We start from the raw sequence: 15,651 nt of genomic DNA, 5'->3' as shown, positions 1-15,651 counted from the left end.
AGCTTCTGCTTGAATTTTTGACCACTCCTCTTGTCAAAATTGGTGCAGTTCACCTAAATGTGTTGGTTTTCTGACATGGACTTGTTTTTTCAGCATTGTCCACACATTTTAAGTCAGGACTTTGGGAAGGCCCTTCTAAAACCTTAATTCTAGCCTGATTTAGCCATTCCTTCACCACTTTTGAGGTGTGTTTTGGGTCATTGTCCTGTTGGAACACCCAACTGCGCCCAAGACCCAACCTCCGAGCTGATGATTTTTTCTCCACGAAGGAGAGGGGGCAGAGCAGAAAATAAACGGCAGATCAACTGGTCTAAAAGGGGGGTCTATTTAAAGGCTAGAGTTTACAAATGAGTTTTAAGATGGGACTTAAATTCTTCTACTGATGTAGCATCTCTAACTGTTACTGCTAGAACATTCCAGAGTACTGGAGCCCCAATAGAAAATGCTCTATAGCCTGCAGAATTGTTTTGGGCTCTGGGAATCACTAATAGGCAGATTTCTTGCCAGGTCATATGGTACAATATAATCAGCAAGATAGGCTGGAGCTTGAATGTGTAGTATTTTATACGTAAGTAGTAAAACCTTAAAGTCACATCTAAGTGCACAGGAAGCCAGTGCAGGTGAGCCACGATAGGTATATAGGTATATGCATATAGATACATTTAGGTATATACAGTATAGGCGTAATATGATCAAACTTTCTTGTTCTTGTCAAAAGTCTAGCAGCCACATTTGGTACCAACTGTAATATTTTAATGCTAGACATAGGGAGACAAGAAAATAATAGGTTACAGTAATGGAGACGAGACGTAACGAACACATGAATAATGATCTCAGCGTCGCTGGTGGACAAAATGGAACAAATTTTAGCGATATTGTGGAGATGAAAGAAGGCCGTTTTAGTAACACTCTTTTTAATGTGTGACTCAAACGAGAGAGTTGTTTTGGAACACTCTTAATGTGTGACTCAAACGAGAGAGTTGGGTCGAAGATAATGCCCAAATTCTTTACGGAGTCGCCTTGTGTAATTGTTTGGTTGTCAAATGTTATTGTGGTATTATTAAATAGGTTTATAATTGTTTGGTTGTCAAATGTTAAGGTGGTATTATTAAATAGGTTTATAATTGTTTGGTTGTCAAATGTTAAGGTTGCATTATTAAATAGGTGTATAATTGTTTGCTTGTCAAATGTTAAGGTTGTATTATTAAATAGGTGTGTAATTGTTTGGTTGTCAAATGTTAAGGTGGTATTTTTAAATAGGTTTATAATTGTTTGATTGTCAAATGTTAAGGTGGTATTATTAAATAGGTGTATAATTGTTTGGTTGTCAAATGTTAAGGTGGTATTATTAAATAGGTGTGTAATTGTTTGGTTGTCAAATGTTAAGGTGGTATTATTAAACAGGTGTATAATTGTTTGGTTGTCAAATGTTAAGGTGGTATTATTAAATAAGTGTATAATTGTTTGGTTGTCAAATGTTAAGGTGGTATTATTAAATAGGTGTATAATTGTTTGGTTGTCAAATGTTAAGGTGGTATTATTAAATAGGTGTATAATTGTTTGCTTGTCAAATAATAAGGTTGTATTATTAAATAGGTGTGTAATTGTTTGGTTGTCAAATGTTAAGGTGGTATTATTAAATAGGTTTATAATTGTTTGATTGTCAAATGTTAAGGTGGTATTATTAAATAGGTGTATAGTTGTTTGGTTGTCAAATGTTAAGGTGGTATTATTAAATAGGTGTGTAATTGTTTGGTTGTCAAATGTTAAGGTGGTATTATTAAATAGGTGTATAATTGTTTGGTTGTCAAATGTTAATGTGGTATTATTAAATAGGTGTATAATTGTTTGGTTGTCAAATGTTAAGGTGGTATTATTAAATAGGTGTATAATTGTTTGGTTGTCAAATGTTAAGGTGGTATTATTAAATAGGTTTATAATTGTTTGATTGTCAAATGTTAAGGTGGTATTATTAAATAGGTGTATAATTGTTTGGTTGTCAAATGTTAAGGTGGTATTATTAAATAGGTGTATAATTGTTTGCTTGTCAAATAATAAGGTTGTATTATTAAATAGGTGTGTAATTGTTTGGTTGTCAAATGTTAAGGTGGTATTATTAAATAGGTTTATAATTGTTTGATTGTCAAATGTTAAGGTGGTATTAAATAGGTGTATAATTGTTTGGTTGTCAAATGTTAAGGTGGTATTATTAAATAGGTGTGTAATTGTTTGGTTGTCAAATGTTAAGGTGGTATTATTAAATAGGTGTATAATTGTTTGGTTGTCAAATGTTAATGTGGTATTATTAAATAGGTGTATAATTGTTTGGTTGTCAAATGTTAAGGTGGTATTATTAAATAGGTGTATCATTGTTTGGTTGTCAAATGTTAAGGTGGTATTATTAAATAGGTGTATAATTGTTTGATTGTCAAATGTTAAGGTGGTATTATTAAATAGGTGTATAATTGTTTGGTTGTCAAATGTTAAGGTGGTATTATTAAATAGGTGTGTAATTGTTTGGTTGTCAAATGTTAAGGTGGTATTATTAAACAGGTGTATAATTGTTTGGTTGTCAAATGTTAAGGTGGTATTATTAAATAAGTGTATAATTGTTTGGTTGTCAAATGTTAAGGTGGTATTATTAAATAGGTGTATAATTGTTTGGTTGTCAAATGTTAAGGTGGTATTATTAAATAGGTGTATAATTGTTTGCTCGTCAAATAATAAGGTTGTATTATTAAATAGGTGTGTAATTGTTTGGTTGTCAAATGTTAAGGTGGTATTATTAAATAGGTTTATAATTGTTTGATTGTCAAATGTTAAGGTGGTATTATTAAATAGGTGTATAATTGTTTGGTTGTCAAATGTTAAGGTGGTATTATTAAATAGGTGTGTAATTGTTTGGTTGTCAAATGTTAAGGTGGTAGTATTAAATAGGTGTATAATTGTTTGGTTGTCAAATGTTAAGGTGGTATTATTAAATAGGTGTATAATTGTTTGGTTGTCAAATGTTAAGGTGGTATTATTAAATAGGTTTATAATTGTTTGATTGTCAAATGTTAAGGTGGTATTATTAAACAGGTGTATAATTGTTTGGTTGTCAAATGTTAAGGTGGTATTATTAAATAGGTGTATAATTGTTGGATTGTCACATGTTAAGGTGGTATTTTTAAATAGATGTCGGTGTCTAGCAGGACCGATAATCAACATTTCCGTTTTCTTAGCATTGAGTTGTAAAAAGTTAGTGGACATCCATTGTTTAATTTCATTAAGACACGCCTCCAGCTGACTACAATCCGGCGTGTTGGTCAGCTTTTGGGGCATGTAGAGTTGGGTGTCATCATCATAACAGTGAAAGCTAACATGTATGATGTCATCATTATAACAGTGAAAGCTAACATGTATGATGTCACCTAGCAGCAGCATGTAGATGCTGAAGAGTGCAGGGCCAAGAACCGAAGCCTGGGGAACTCCACACATTACTTTAACATAGTCCGAGGTCACATTGTTATGGGAGACACACTGCATCCTGTCAGTAAGATAGGAGTTAAACCAAGACAAGGCTAAGTCTGACATACCAATACGTGTTTTGATATGCTCTAATAAAATATTATGATGGATGGTATGGAAAGCAGCGCTAAGATCAAGTAGCAGCAAATACACGTTTAAAGGCCTACTGAAATGCGATTTTCTTATTTAAACGGGGATAGCAGGTCCATTCTATGTGTCATACTTGATCATTTCGCGATATTGCCATATTTTTGCTGAAAGGATTTAGTAGAGAAAAACGACGTTAAAGTTCGCAACTTTTGGTCGCCGATAAAAAAGCCTTGCCTGTACCGGAAGTAGCGTGACGTCACAGGTTGTGAAGCTCCTCACATCTGCACATTGTTTACAATCATGGCCACCAGCAGCGAGAGCGATTCGGACCGAGAAAGCGACGATTTCCCCATTAATTTGAGCGAGGATGAAAGATTCGTGGGTGAGGAAAGTGAGCGTGAAGGACTAGAGGGCAGTGGAAGCGATTCAGATAGGGAAGATGCTGTGAGAGGCGGGTGGGACCTGATATTCAGCTGGGAATGACTAAAACAGTAAATAAACACAAGACATATATATACTCTATTAGCCACAACACAACCAAGTTTATATTTAATACGCCACAAATTAATCCCACCAATACAACTCACTCCACACTCAATCCCACAGCCCAAAGTACCGTTCACCTCCGCAAAGTTCATACAGCACATATATTTCCCCAAAGTTACGTACGTGACATGCACATAGCGGCACGCACGTACGGGCAAGCGATCAAATGTTTGGAAGCCGCAGCTGCGTACTCACGGTAGCGCGTATCCAACTCAAAGTCCTCCTGGTAAGAGTCTCTTTTGTCCCAGTTCTCCACAGGCCAATGGTAAAGCTTGACTGTCATATTTCGGGAATGTAAATAATGAAACACCGGCTACGTGTTTGTGTTGCTGCAGCCGGCCGCTAATACACCGCTTCCCACCTACAGCTTTCTTCTTTGCTGTCTTCATTGTTCATTAAACAAATTGCAAAAGATTCACCAACACAGATGTCCAGAATACTGTGGAATTTTGCGATGAAAACAGACGACTTAATAGCTGGCCACAATGGTGTCCCAAAATGTCCGCTACAATCCGTGACGTCACGCGCAAACGTCATCATACCGAGACGTTTTCAGCAGGATATTTCGCGGGAAATTTAAAATTGCACTTTACTAATCTAACCCGGCCGTATTGGCATGTGTTGCAATGTTAAGATTTCATCATTGATATATAAACTATCAGACTGCGTGGTCGGTAGTAGTGGGTTTCAGTAGGCCTTTAAGTTAATAAAAGTTTCAATTAATAAATGTTTCAATAAATAAAAGTTTCAATAAATACATGTTTAAATAAATACAAGTTTCAATAAATAAATATAGTAATAAATAAATGTTTCAATAAATAAGTTTCAATAAATAAATGTTGCAATAAATCAATATTTGAATAAATAAATGTTTCAACAAATAAATGTTTAAATTAATAAATGTTTCAATAAATAAATGTTTCAATAAATGTTTCAATAAATAAATGTTTCAATAAATAAATGTTTCGATTAATAAATGTTTCAATAAATAAATGTTTCAATTAATAAATGTTTCAATAAATAAATGTTTCAATAAATGTTTCAATAAATAAATGTTTCAATTAAACATGTTCCAATAAATATAGGTTCCAATAATTATATTTTTGAATGAAATAAATGTTTCAATAAATAAATGTGTGGGATGACTTCACTTCCTGTCTGTGGTCCAACAGCCACGTGGACTCATCAGGTCATCTCAGTCCCAGCAGCTCGCAGCTCAGTTCTGAGTCCGAGGAGCGCCGTGACCTCGGGCCGGGCCCCCCCGGGGGACAGCACCCGGCCCTGCGCAGCCAGCCGTCCACCTGGGACGAGGAAGACGAGGGGCTGGAGGAACGTCCGCCTTCCAGACCGGCCTCGGATCCGAGGGATGCACCGGTGGTCCCGCCCACACGGACCTTTGAGGAGAGGAAGAGTGACTTCTGGTTGGTCATGTGACTTCTGCCCCATAGCAGGAAGTCAATAAACAATGTCTCCTCCTCCTCCCCAGCTGTTCTCACTCCAGAGTCCGCTGGCTCAAAGCCTACCACAGAGTCCGAGGCAAGCTGGTCCAGGAGGTAGGAGGTCTCACTCGCTCCATTTCTTTCCTTCTTTCTTGGTTGACTTTCTGCAGCAAGCTTTCACTTTCACTTTCACTTTCACTTTGCCAACACCACAGAAGTCACCCTGATGCTCCTAAAAGGAGACAGTAGTCCTCATGTCTCGTGTTCATTTTCACTTTATTTTGAAAGGATTTGAGCGCATTATTTAGAAACACAAGAAGGAAGTCTTCCCGTTTTGTCAGTGGTGAGCACTTTGACAACTCCCTGCTCACTGTCGTCATGGCAACTGTCACATCGCTATGGCGACCACGCCCTGGACTTTATGACGTCACGATACCTTCGCCAAGGGACACGCCCATAAAAGGCTAAAACACACATTTAGATTCTTTTATACGGCATACTTGAATTAAAACCATTTAGAATCTTTTAAACAACATACTTGAATTAAAACCATTTCCATCCAGTTTGACGGTCAGAAAGCACAAGATGCAGTACGTCCACATCACTCTTGTACGCCTGCAGATAGCGCCATCCAACCATTTGAGGGTTTACGCCTTTTATACTCTGGTGTTTGTACCATAGAAGGTGCCACTACTGTTTCAGTAGTGTGTAAGAGTATTTCAGTAGTGTGTGTAAGAGTGTTTCAGTAGTGTGCATGAGTGTTTCAGTAGTGTGTGAGAGTGTTTCAGTAGTGTGTATAAGAGTGTTTCAGTAGTGTGTGTAAGAGTGTTTCAGTAGTGTGCGTAAGAGTGTTTCAGTAGTGTGCGTAAGAGAGTTTTTGTATAGTGTGTGCGTAAGAGTGTTTCTAGTGTGTGTAAGTGTGTTTAAGTAGTGTGTAAGAGTGTTTCAGTAGTGTGTGTAAGAGTGTTTCAGTAGTGTGCATGAGAGTGTTTCAGTAGTGCATGTAAGAGTGTTTCAGTAGTGTGTGCAAGAGTGTTTCAGTAGTGTGTGTAAGAACGTATAGCTAGTGTGTGAGAATGTTTCATTAGTGTGTGTGTGAGCGTTTCGAGCAGTGTGTGTGTGTGTGTGTGTGTGTGTGTGCGAGTGTTCCAGTGGTGTGTATGAGAGCATTTCAGTCGTGTGTATGAGAGCGTTTCAGTGGTGTGTGTGTTTATGAGCGTTTCAGTAGTGCTTGTGTGTGTGAGCGTTTCAGTAGTGTATGTGTGCGTGTGTGTGTGAGCATTCAGTGGTGTGTTGGAACGTGTGTGTGTGTGTGTGTGCGTTTGTGAGCGTTTCAGTGGTGTGTGTGAGCGTTTCAGTGGTGTGTGTGTGTAAGAGTGTTTCAGTGGTGTGTGTGTGTAAGAGCGTTTCAGTGGTGTATGTGTAAGAGTGTTTCAGTGGTGTGTGTGTAAGAGCGTTTCAGTGGTTTGTGTGTAAGAGTGTTTCAGTAGTGTGTGTGACAGTGTTTTAGTTGTGTGTGTGTAAGAGCGTTTCAGTGGTGTGTGTGTGAGCGTTTCAGTGGTGTGTGTGTGTGTGAGCGATTAGTGGTGTGTGTGTGTGAGCGTTTTCAGTGGTGTGTGTGTGTGAGCGTTTCAGTGGTGTGTGTGTAAGAGCGTTTCAGTGGTGTGTGTGTAAGAGTGTTTCAGTGGTATGTGTGTGTGAGCGTTTCAGTGGTTTGTGTGTAAGAGTGTTTCAGTAGTGTGTGTGTAAGTGTTTCAGTAGTGTGTGTGTGACAGTGTTTTAGTTGTGTGTCTGTAAGAGCGTTTCAGTGGTGTGTGAGTGAGTGTGAGCGTTCAGTGGTGTGAGTGTGTGTGAGCGTTCAGTGGTATGTGTGTGTGAGCGTTTTATAGGTGTGTGTATGTGTGTGTTTCAGTGGTGTGTGTATAAGAGCATTTCAGTGGTGTGTGTGTGTGTGTGTGCGTGTGTGTGAGCGTTACAGTGGCGTGTATGTGAGCGTGACGGGTGTGTGGGTGTGCGTTCAGTGGTGTGTGTGTGAGTGTTTCAGTGGTGTGTGCGTGTAAGCATTCCAGTTGTGTGTAAGTGTGTGTGAGTGTTTCAGTGGTGTGTGTGTGTGAGTGTTTCAGTGGTGTGTGTGTGTAAGAGTGTTTCAGTGGTGTGTGTGTAAGAGCGTTTCAGTGATGTGTGTGTAAGAGCGTTTCAGTGGTTTGTGTGTAAGAGTGTTTCAGTAGTGTGTGTGTAAGAGTGTTTCAGTAGTGTGTGTGTGACAGTGTTTTAGTTGTGTGTGTGTGTAAGAGCGTTTCAGTGGTGTGTGTGTGTGTGTGTGTGTGTGTGTGTGTGTGTGTGTGTGTGTGTGTGTGTGTGTGTGTGTGTGTGTGTGTGAGCGATTAGTGGTGTGTGTGTGTGAGCGTTTTCAGTGGTGTGTGTGTGTGTGAGCGTTTCAGTTTCTGTGTGTGTAAGAGCGTTTCAGTGCTGTGTGTGTAAGAGTGTTTCAGTGGTATGTGTGTAAGAGCGTTTCAGTGGTTTGTGTGTAAGAGTGTTTCAGTAGTGTGTGTGTGTAAGAGTGTTTCAGTAGTGTGTGTGACAGTGTTTTAGTTGTGTGTCTGTAAGAGCGTTTCAGTGGTGTGTGTGTGTGTGAGCGTTTCAGTGGTGTGTGAGTGAGTGTGTGTTCAGTGGTGTGAGTGTGTGTGAGCGTTCAGTGGTATGTGTGTGTGAGCGTTTTATAGGTGTGTGTATGTGTGTGTTTCAGTGGTGTGTGTATAAGAGCATTTCAGTGGTGTGTGTGTGTGTGCGTGTGTGTATGTGAGCGTGACGGGTGTGTGGGTGTGCGTTCAGTGGTGTGTGTGTGAGTGTTTCAGTGGTGTGTGCGTGTAAGCATTTCAGTTGTGTGTAAGTGTGTGTGTTTCAGTGGTGTGTGCGTGTGAGCAATTCAGTTGTGTGTAAGTGTGTGTGAGTGTTTCAGTGGTGTGTGTGTGTGTGTGTGTGTGAGCGTTTCAGTGGTGTGTGTGTGTAACAGTGTTTCAGTGGTGTGTGTGTGTGTGTGTGTGTGAGCGTTTCAGTGGTGTGTGTGTGTAACAGTGTTTCAGTGGTGTGTGTGTAAGAGCGTTTCAGTGGTGTGTGTGTAAGAGTGTTTCAGTGGTGTGTGTGTAAGAGCGTTTCAGTGGTTTGTGTGTAAGAGTGTTTCAGTAGTGTGTGTAAGAGTGTTTCAGTAGTGTGTGTGTGACAGTGTTTTAGTTGTGTGTGTGTAAGAGTGTTTCAGTGGTGTGTGTGTGTGTGTGAGCGATTAGTGGTGTGTGTGTGTGAGCGTTTTCAGTGGTGTGTGTGTGTGTGTGTGTGTGTGTGTGTGTGTGTGTGTGTGAGCATTTCAGTGGTGTGTGTGTAAGAGTGTTTCAGTGGTTTGTGTGTAAGAGTGTTTCAGTAGTGTGTGTGTGTGAGACAGTGTTTTAGTTGTGTGTCTGTAAGAGCGTTTCAGTGGTGTGTGTGAGCGTTTCAGTGGTGTGTGAGTGAGTGTGAGCGTTCAGTGGTGTGAGTGTGTGTGAGCGTTCAGTGGTATGTGTGTGTGAGCGTTTTATAGGTGTGTGTATGTGTGTGTTTCAGTGGTGTGTGTATAAGAGCATTTCAGTGGTGTGTGTGTGCGTGTGTGTGTGTGAGCTTTACAGTGGCGTGTATGTGAGCGTGACGGGTGTGTGGGTGTGCGTTCAGTGGTGTGTGTGTGAGTGTTTCAGTGGTGTGTGCGTGTAAGCATTTCAGTTGGGTGTAAGTGTGTGTGAGTGTTTCAGTGGTGTGTGCGTGTGAGCAATTCAGTTGTGTGTAAGTGTGTGTGAGTGTTTCAGTGGTAAGTGTGTGTGAGCCTTTCAGTGGTGTGCACGTGTGTAAGAGGGTTTAAGTGGTGTGTGTGTGTGTGTGTGTGTGTGTGAGAGCATTTCAGTAGTGTGTGACAGTGTTTCAGTGGTGTGTGTGTGTGAGCGTTTCAGTTGTGTGTGTGTGTGTGTGTGTGTGTGTGTGTGTGTGTGTGTGTGTGTGTGTGTGTGTGTGTGTGTGTGTGTGTGTGTGTGTGTGTGTGTGAGACAGTGTTTCATTGGTGTATATGTGTGAGTGTTTCAGTGGTGTGTGTGTGTGTGAGCGTTTCAGTAGTGTGTAAGAGAGCATTTCAGTAGTGTGTGTGTTTGTGTGTTGTAAGAGCGTTTCAATAGTGTGTAAGAGAGCGTTTCAGTAGTGTGTGTGTGTGTGTGTTTGTGTAAGTGTAAGAGCGTTTCAGTGCTGTGTGTGTGTGTTAAAGTTAAAGCACCAATGATTGTCACACACGTTTGTGACACGACGGTATCACCACCTTATCGTGGTGGGGCACTTTGCGCGTCTCCATGACCCCTAGAGCTATGTCGGCTGGAGTCTTGTACTCCTGGCAGGGTTACCCAAGCCGAACAGGTCGAAGGGTAGAGTCCAGACTAAGAGTGATCCCGAAGACCTCAACGGAAGATGGTAGCAGTGAGAAGCACCACAATGGCTGTAAAAGCGGACGAAGGCTAAGGGAGCACACCCTGACAGAAAAGCAAGCTGGTGGTGGCACGCTTTGAGGCGGTTTCCCAAAAACCTGGATTCCGGCAGCTTCCTGCAGTTGTAAGAAGATGCCGGTCGTCTAGAGCTCTCCCTTGCCACTGGAACCATCTTCTTACAATCAAGGCAGTGGTGTTGGGAAAAGCGCACCCCTCATGCCACTCTAAAAAACATCATTGCTTAGATATCTTCTTTACCTGAGTCTCCGACCTCAAAAGTCTGGCGGCGATGGAGCGTCCAGTAACCGGGGCAGGTTTGAATGAGCTGGAAGCTTTTAGCTGGAATTCTGCACGTCAGCGGCACAGGACAACGGTCGTTAGCAGCTGGGATTGAGTGGCAGCTGTTTCCGGCAGACTCCGCTGATAACCTCAGAGTCTGGGATGGATGAGAAGTGAACCTCTCTATCCACCATTCTCTTTGACACTGCAGCCCAAGCCATTGGTTTCAAAACCAAGAAACACCAGGACTGGTTTGACCAGAATGCTGGAGAGATCTCCACCCTCCTGTTTAGAATGCATAAGGCACACAGAGCCACCCTGAACAACCCACAATCCCAATTCCATAAAAAGCAATGGCAAGCCCTTCGTTCTGAGGCCCAAACAACTCTCAGAAAACAGCAAGATGAGTGGTGGATCTCAAAGGCCAATGAAATCCAGTCTCACGCTGATAGAAATTATATGCACAGTTTCTATGATGCAGTGAAAACCATCTACGGCCCCAGAAACTGCTCCCTGGCACCTGTTAGATCTGCTGATGGAACATCTTTAATCAAGGATCAGGCTATGATAGTGGAGCGGTGGGCTGAGCATTTTAACACCGTGCTCAACCAGCCCACCCCAGTGGACCCAACTGTCCTTGCAGAGCTCCCTGAACATCCTAGCTTTCCAGATCTCGACCTCCCCCCAACCTTCAAAGAAATCCTGCATGCAATCAAAACCCTGAAAAACAATAAATCCCCTGGACATGACAGCATCCCAGGCTGAACTACTCAAGGAAGGAGGCTACCTCTGTACACGGACACTGCATCTCTACATTTCAGAGGTGTGGAGACGAGAGTGTGTCCCGCAACAGTGGAAACATGCCAACATTGTGACCATCTACAAGAACAAAGGAGACAAATCCATCTGCTCCAATAGTAGGGGTATCTCTCTGTTGGCCATTGCTGGAAAGGTCCTTGCCAAGGTCATGCTCCGCAGACTCATCCCCTCAATATCAGAACGGGTCACCCCAGAGTCGCAGTGTGGTTTTTCGGAAGGACAGAGGGACAGTTGACATGATCTTTGTGACATGTCAGCTCCAAGAGAAATGCCGGGAGCAGCACAAGGACTTGTTCATTGCCTTTGTCGACCTTTCAAAAGCATTTGACACAGTGAACAGGGACCCACTGTGGCAAGTCCTGGAGGGATTTGGGTGTCAACCCAAGTTTCTCACCATCCTTGCGCAGTTCCATTCTGGGATGATGGGCCGAGTGGTAGTGGGAAGACACAGCTCAGAGCCCTTTGGTGTGAAAACTGGAGTGAGGCAGGGCTGTGTGCTGGCTGCAGTTCTCTTCAACATATTCCTCGTATGTGTCACAACACTGCTACGCAGGAGGATGGAGGAGCAGGCTGGAGTTACCATAGACTTCAGGCTTGATGGTAACCTGTTTAACATCAGGAGGCTACAGGCAACTACCAAGCTGACCTCGGAGACCATCATTGAGCTGCAATGCGCCGATAACTGTGCCCTGGTTGCCCATACACCACAGGCTCTGCAAAACATCCTCTCGGCAGCTGTAACTGCTTATACCAGAATGGGACTGATGATCGTCATCATCATGGCGCCATCATCATGGCGCCATCATCATCATGGCGCCGATGAAGGCTGCCTCAGTGCTTTCGTGCGCTCTGTTTTGTTTGTTTTTGTACATAAATTGTGTTTCCGGGTGCTCTTACACCCGTGAAGAGCTACTGAACATCAGATCCACCATCCCTATGGACTTGTTACCCGTCATCTTAGCGTCAGCTGCGGATTTGGTCCATTCTGTGCTCAAAAGAGGGAAAACGCACCGAAGAGGAAAGCGAGCGGGCGCACTTGTCCGTCTTCGCGGACGGGGATTACGCACGCCTCTACCAGGCATCTTCCTCTCCAACGTCCGCTCACTTGCCAACAAGATGGACGAGCTAGCGTTGCTGATGAGAAGGAACAAGGACTTCTCCTCATCATGTGTGTTGTGTTTCACGGAGACTTGGCTGAGCGCAAGTGTCCCGGACAGCGCGCTTCAACTGGAGGGCTTTCATCTCCTCCGCGCGGACCGAGACGCGGCGCTCTCTGGCAAAAAAAGAGGCGGGGGACTATGCTTCTTTATCAACAATAGCTGGTGCACAGACGTGACAGCGATTTTTAAACACTGTTCTTCTTCTCTGGAATATTTATTCATCCACTGTAAGCCCTTTTACACACCGCGTGAGATTGTTTCATTCATTCTCGTGGCTGTTTACATCCCGCCCGGCGCGGACGTGCGTGACGCTCAGCGCGCGCTCGCAGGACAGATCTTACATGTGGAACGGTCTTTTCCTGACTCTCTTGTTATCGTGCTTGGTGACTTTGACAAGGGAAATTTGAGCCAGGAATTACCAAAGTATAGACAGTTTATTAAATGCCCAACCAGAGAGGAGAACACGCTGGATCACTGCTACACTACATTGAGCAAGGCTTTTCATGCAGTCCCGCGCGCTGCTCTTGGACTATCAGATCACGTGATGGTGCACTTAATCCCTTCATACAGACAGAGACTGAAACTGGCTAAACCTGTTATGAGGAACATTAAGTGTTTCACCGCCGAGTCTGTGGACGAGTTGCGTGCTTGTTGGGAAACGACAGACTGGGAGGCAATTGGAGCGGCCACGAACAATCTGGACGAGTATACGGACACTGTGACCTCATACATACAGTTCAATGAGGCGCGCATCATTCCAACGCGCACCAGGGCTTGTTATAACAACGACAAGCCCTGGTTCACACCCAAGCTCCGACAGCTGCGCAAGAAGAAGGAGGCTGCGTGGAGAAGCGGGGACCGAAGTACATACAGAGAAGCGAAGTACCACTTCACCAGGGAAGTGGAGAAAGCTAAATCTGTGTACTCTAACCGTCTACAGGAACAGTTCCGCTCCAATGATTTTGCGGCAGTTTGGAGAGGTCTAAGGGCCCTTACGAACTATAAGCCCAAAACCCCCCAGGCCCTGAATGACTCTTCAGGGCCTCAACACACATTACTGTCGTCATGAACGGCCTTCAGCTCATCAAAGCCATGCTCCCCCCACCATCACCCTCCCCACCAATGCCAGCACATCATTAAAGGAGTTAAAGGACTCAAAGGACTCCAATGACATCACAGGACTCCAAAAACACAATAAGACTGTAAAGACCCTCTCCATTAAAGAAGAGGATGTACGCCGGCAGTTCTTGAAGCTGAATACGCGGAAGGCCCCCGGGCCGGATGGTGTCTCCCCCTCCACTCTCAGACACTGTGCGGACCAGCTGGCTCCTGTCTTCACTGACATTTTTAACACCTCTCTGGCCGCGTGCCGTCCTGCTTTAAGACCTCTACCATTGTCCCTGTCCCCAAGAAAGCACGGATCACAGGACTAAATGACTACAGGCCGGTCGCGCTGACGTCTGTGGTCATGAAGTCCTTTGAGCGCTTGGTCCTGCCCCACCTCAAGGACATCACCGCCCCCCTCCTGGACCCACTGCAGTTCGCCTACAGAGCCAACAGGTCTGTGGATGATGCAGTGAACCTGGCCCTCCACTTCATCCTGGAGCATCTGGACTCCCCAGGAACCTACGCTAGGATCCTGTTTGTGGACTTCAGCTCTGCCTTCAACACCATCCTCCCTGGACTGCTACGAGACAAGCTCTACCAGCTCAGCGTGCCCGACTCCCTCTGCAGTTGGATTAATGACTTCCTGACAGACCGAAGACAGCACGTAAGGCTGGGGAAGATTGTCTCGGACAGTCGAACCACAAACACTGGTACTCCTCAGGGCTGTGTACTCTCCCCCTGGCTCTTCTCCCTGTATACAAACTGCTGCACCTCCAGTCACCAATCCGTAAAACTGCTCAAGTTTGCGGATGACACCACCCTCATCGGGCTCATCTCGAATGGCGATGAGTCCGCCTACAGGAGAGAGGTAGACCGGCTGACGTCCTGGTGCAGCCTCAACAACCTGGAGCTGAACGCCCAGAAAACAGTGGAGATGATCATGGACTTCAGGAAAGTCACAGCCCCACCATCTCCCCTCACCCTGATTGACTCTCCCACCCCCGTCCCCATTGTGGACTCCTTCCGTTTCTTGGGCACCACCATCACCCAGGTGACTCTCCCACCCCCGTCCCCATTGTGGACTCCTTCCGTTTCTTGGGCACCACCATCACCCAGGACCTCAAGTGGGAGCTGACCATCAGCTCCCTCATCAAGAAGGCCCAGCAGAGGATGTACTTCCTGCGGCAGCTGAGGAAACTTAAGGTGCCGACCGAGATGCTGGTGCAGTTTTACTCAGCCATCATAGAGTCCATCCTGACCTCCTCCATCACAGTGTGGTTCCCTGGCGCCACAGTCCAGGATAAGAATAGACTGCAACGCATCGTACGTGCTGCGGAGAAGGTGATTGGCTGCAAGCTCCCATCCCTCCAGGACTTGTTCTCCTCCAGGACCAGGAGGCGTGTGGGTCGGATCACAGCTGACTCTTCTCACCCTGGACACACACTATTCTCCCCTCTCCCCTCAGGCAGGAGACTACGCTCCATCCAGACCCACACCTCCCGCCACCTGAACAGTTTTTCCCCTCGGCCATCAGGCAAATGAACAATAACTCCTAACAGCAGCTCCTTGAATTCCTTGAATCCCTTCTAAGTCTATCTGATAGCTCAGTCACAGCTCTTTTTATACCAAATATGTGTTATATGTGTTTTATGTCGCACGTTTGCACCAAGAAAAAATCCTAGTTTGTGAACCCGTTCTCAAACAATGGCAATAAAACTATTCTGATTCTGATTCTGATCAACACCCAGAAGACACAGGTACTCTGTCAGTCCAGTGCTGACCTCCCACAAAACCCCACAATAACCCTCACAGCAGCAGGGCAACAGCTGTTCACGGTGCCCACCTTCAAATACCTGGGGAGCATAATGTCTGACACCTGCTCAATGGATGACGATAACAAAAACCGCCTCAATCAAGCATCAGCATCTTTTGGTCGTCTAAGGAGAAGGGTTTTTCAGAACAGCAACCTCAAACTCCACACCAAAGTGCTGGTCTACAGAGCAGTATGCACCACTGCATTACTGTACGGATGTGAGGCATGGACTATTTACAGCCGCCATCTGAGAAGCCTGGAGACCTTCCATGTAAGATGTCTCCAGAAGATCCTTGGCATCACATGGAAGGACAGAGTGCCGCACACAGAAGTGCTGGAGAGGGCAGGCAGCTGCAGCGTGGAGTCCATCATGACCCAACATCAACTCAGGTGGTTGG

General features: G+C 44.4%; 1 protein-coding gene across 9 annotated transcripts in view; it reads left to right on the top strand.

Moving 5' to 3' along the window:
- LOC133652193 (protein unc-13 homolog B-like) overlaps positions 1–15,651 on the top strand; it is a 151,271-nt gene that overhangs the window by 10,924 nt on the left and 124,696 nt on the right. For all 9 annotated transcript variants that reach the window (XR_009826537.1, XR_009826538.1, XR_009826539.1 and 6 more), the window contains exons 2-3: positions 5,319–5,567; positions 5,633–5,699. Coding sequence is in view for 5 of the 9 variants with exons in the window: in XM_062050669.1 (XP_061906653.1) it covers positions 5,319–5,567; positions 5,633–5,699 (316 nt within the window). In the remaining 4 variants the exon portion in view is untranslated. The remainder of the gene's footprint in view (positions 1–5,318; positions 5,568–5,632; positions 5,700–15,651) is intronic.

The sequence above is a fragment of the Entelurus aequoreus genome, linkage group LG06 (assembly GCF_033978785.1).
Source record: "Entelurus aequoreus isolate RoL-2023_Sb linkage group LG06, RoL_Eaeq_v1.1, whole genome shotgun sequence".
Lineage (NCBI taxonomy): Eukaryota > Metazoa > Chordata > Actinopteri > Syngnathiformes > Syngnathidae > Entelurus > Entelurus aequoreus.
The sequence above is the reverse complement of the archived record's forward strand: the minus strand, read 5'-3'. Positions and strand labels throughout refer to the sequence as shown.